The 2,481-nt window shown below is 44.2% G+C and overlaps 1 protein-coding gene across 1 annotated transcript; it reads right to left on the reverse strand.

Annotated features, from left to right (window-relative positions):
* Positions 1–145: 145 nt before the first annotated feature.
* On the reverse strand, positions 146–1,471 carry MELLADRAFT_92678 (uncharacterized protein; the record flags this gene model as incomplete). The annotated part of the gene is made up of 2 exons (XM_007415500.1): positions 146–900; positions 967–1,471. The coding sequence occupies 2 exons, from the start codon at positions 1,469–1,471 to the stop codon at positions 146–148; spliced, it is 1,260 nt and encodes a 419-aa protein (XP_007415562.1).
* Positions 1,472–2,481: the final 1,010 nt, after the last annotated feature.

A 2,481-nucleotide genomic window follows, 5' to 3' on the forward strand; every position in this document is an offset into this window, starting at 1 on the left:
GTTAGATAGAAGTTCACAAATGGACAATAAGAAAAACTTGTACAATAGATCGAATAAAAGAAGGTGAAACGGAAAAAGCACACACTGATCAGAATGAAATCATACTGAACATGTAAACAAACTCAGGAAAAGCACAGGTATGATATCAAGATGACTTTCTCTTGGTTTGCTTGGCCCGTCTAGTTTGAACAGGATTATGTAACTTGAGAATCTTGTTTTCTACTTCTTGCTCATAGCACTTGACAACTTTCTTTTTGTAAATCTCCCACTCTTCATCCGTTTTACCTTTCTTTAACCTTAGTAAGCCATCAATACGTCCAAGCAATGCCGCATTAATTTGAAGTGAACAACCAAAACGAGTGATAGGGGAGTCCTTCGGCCGAATAGAATTCCAGCCTTCATCATAAGTGGTGGAAGCAGATGTATGATGGAGTTCATCGCTGGCCCAACAGCTCTCAACCACACCATCACAAGCATCTAGACAAAGTTCGACATGATATTGATCAATGATAAAATAGCAGCCTACAATATCACCTAAATAATCGGACATCTCCACCCAATGAAGATCCCCAGAGTCACGATTGATCCGGCAGAATAGTCCATACGCATGTGAGGTGGCATCAGAGTCAGGATGAGCCTTGTTGTTGAAGCCCTCTCGTGTGACCGCAATGCTAGAAGCAATCACTTTAGCATTTGGAGAATCAGCCCACTTCTTATCGGAAAAACATGGAATAGAGAATTCCAATGCAAGATCACGGTTCGATTGAAACGCCCGCATGCATAGAGTGGACATCCACTCAGCAAGTGTGTCATTGATAAGAGCGACATCGTCCATTCTGGCTTCATCCTCAGCGATGGCTTGCTTGCTCTTTGACGTCTTTGCACTCAAAGCGGTGACTCCTAGGAAGAGATATAGCAGGCTTCAACCTATGTACAAGCGATTAATGCAGAGGGGAAATGACATACCCATGGTGCGACCCCTATCCGAACCACCGCGGAAGCCAGCTACGTACATCTCGCCTGGACGCTCAACTCCTTTCATCGCACGATTCACCTTCACGGTCGATCTAGCTAAAGTATGCTTGTAGATAGTTTTTATGGTGAAATCCATTTTGTTCATATCTTCCTCATCCATATTGGTAAATGGGGTAAATCGGATGACTTGAATGAGCTTCCAGGTGTCAGCATCCAGTATGACACAGTTTTGGTGAGTGATCTTTAATCGAGGTCGATTCGGGAGATTTTTCATGTCGTATTCCTTTAGGAAATATATCCGGCAATCGTTTGGTAAACCGTAGGTGTCGGTTATTTCTTTGCGAAGGGCGTCAAAGTCCATTTGACGCTGTTTGTCTCGATGCAAGTGATTAGCAGGGCCTGGATTAGGTCTAATTTGGTGGCGAGCGTTACTGTTCCGCTTGCCATGCTTTCGACTGCTGGAGGAGCGTTTCTTGGTTGGCCGTTTGTGACTCATAGGAGGGACTGGTAGAGTTTCAAAGTTGATATTTTGAGGTAGCTTTGCAACGTAGGCGAGTTGTGAATTGGTGGAAGATACAATTCTGCTCCAAGAAGTGATGATTTAATGAAGTGAAAACATAAAACGTGAGCGATTGGTACTGGACGGTCAGATCGATTTCTCATACTGACCGTCATCTGAGCCCATGGAATGGGGAAAAGCTTTGTGTCGAAGACTTCGGGTGTGTTTCGTCCCTCATTAGGAAACCACACCCAGATATCTCCGAACACTCTCTTTTCCCCAGTCCACCAGCAACCAGTTGACGGCGATAATATGGAAAGGCTTCCTGTAGAAGCAAGGAGAGATTGAACCAACCTTTGGAGGATGTTGAGTAGTAAGTTTTGGAGAATGACAAATATCAATACGAAAGCAAGTTTAGGAGCAAGGGTTTTTGAAAGATTATAAAAACGAAGAATCGAATTGGTATCTGGTTTGAGAGGAAGCGTGAAAACGTGTTCCTATATAACGAACCAGGGACAATTCGTGGAAGATAATGCTGTGGTGAAAGATGGCAGGTGTGAGTAGGTAGTTAAAAGGTCGACAGAAGGAGACGTGGGTGGAAATTGACCTGGAAGAAAACAAAGAATAGATGATTAATAATGGCAATACTTTGGAAAGGAACGTGTCAGAGCTTACCAGTTTAGACCAACCACTGCGTCCGTGCCTGGTTGGTGAGGTGATTTGGCCAGGGTATTGAGAGAAAGGGACCAGGGGTTTGCAACTGAACTACCCAGAAAGGTACTGTGACAAGGGGTTCACAAGTGAACCCCTTGTCACACTGTCACACCTCTGTTGCAGATAGGACATTAAGATAGCTGTACCACTCCCGTGGTTCAGGGTCAACATATTTTTGTCAACTAAATCATTCGGCATCGAAGTAGGTACGACCGGTTGACACCTGTATGGACACTCACAAGCGGCCAAGTACTGGCCGCTGCACTGTTTTTTTGTTTCAAAGAATCGTGTGA

This window comes from Melampsora larici-populina (genome assembly GCF_000204055.1).
Source record: "Melampsora larici-populina 98AG31 unplaced genomic scaffold MELLAscaffold_51, whole genome shotgun sequence".
NCBI lineage: Eukaryota > Fungi > Basidiomycota > Pucciniomycetes > Pucciniales > Melampsoraceae > Melampsora > Melampsora laricis-populina.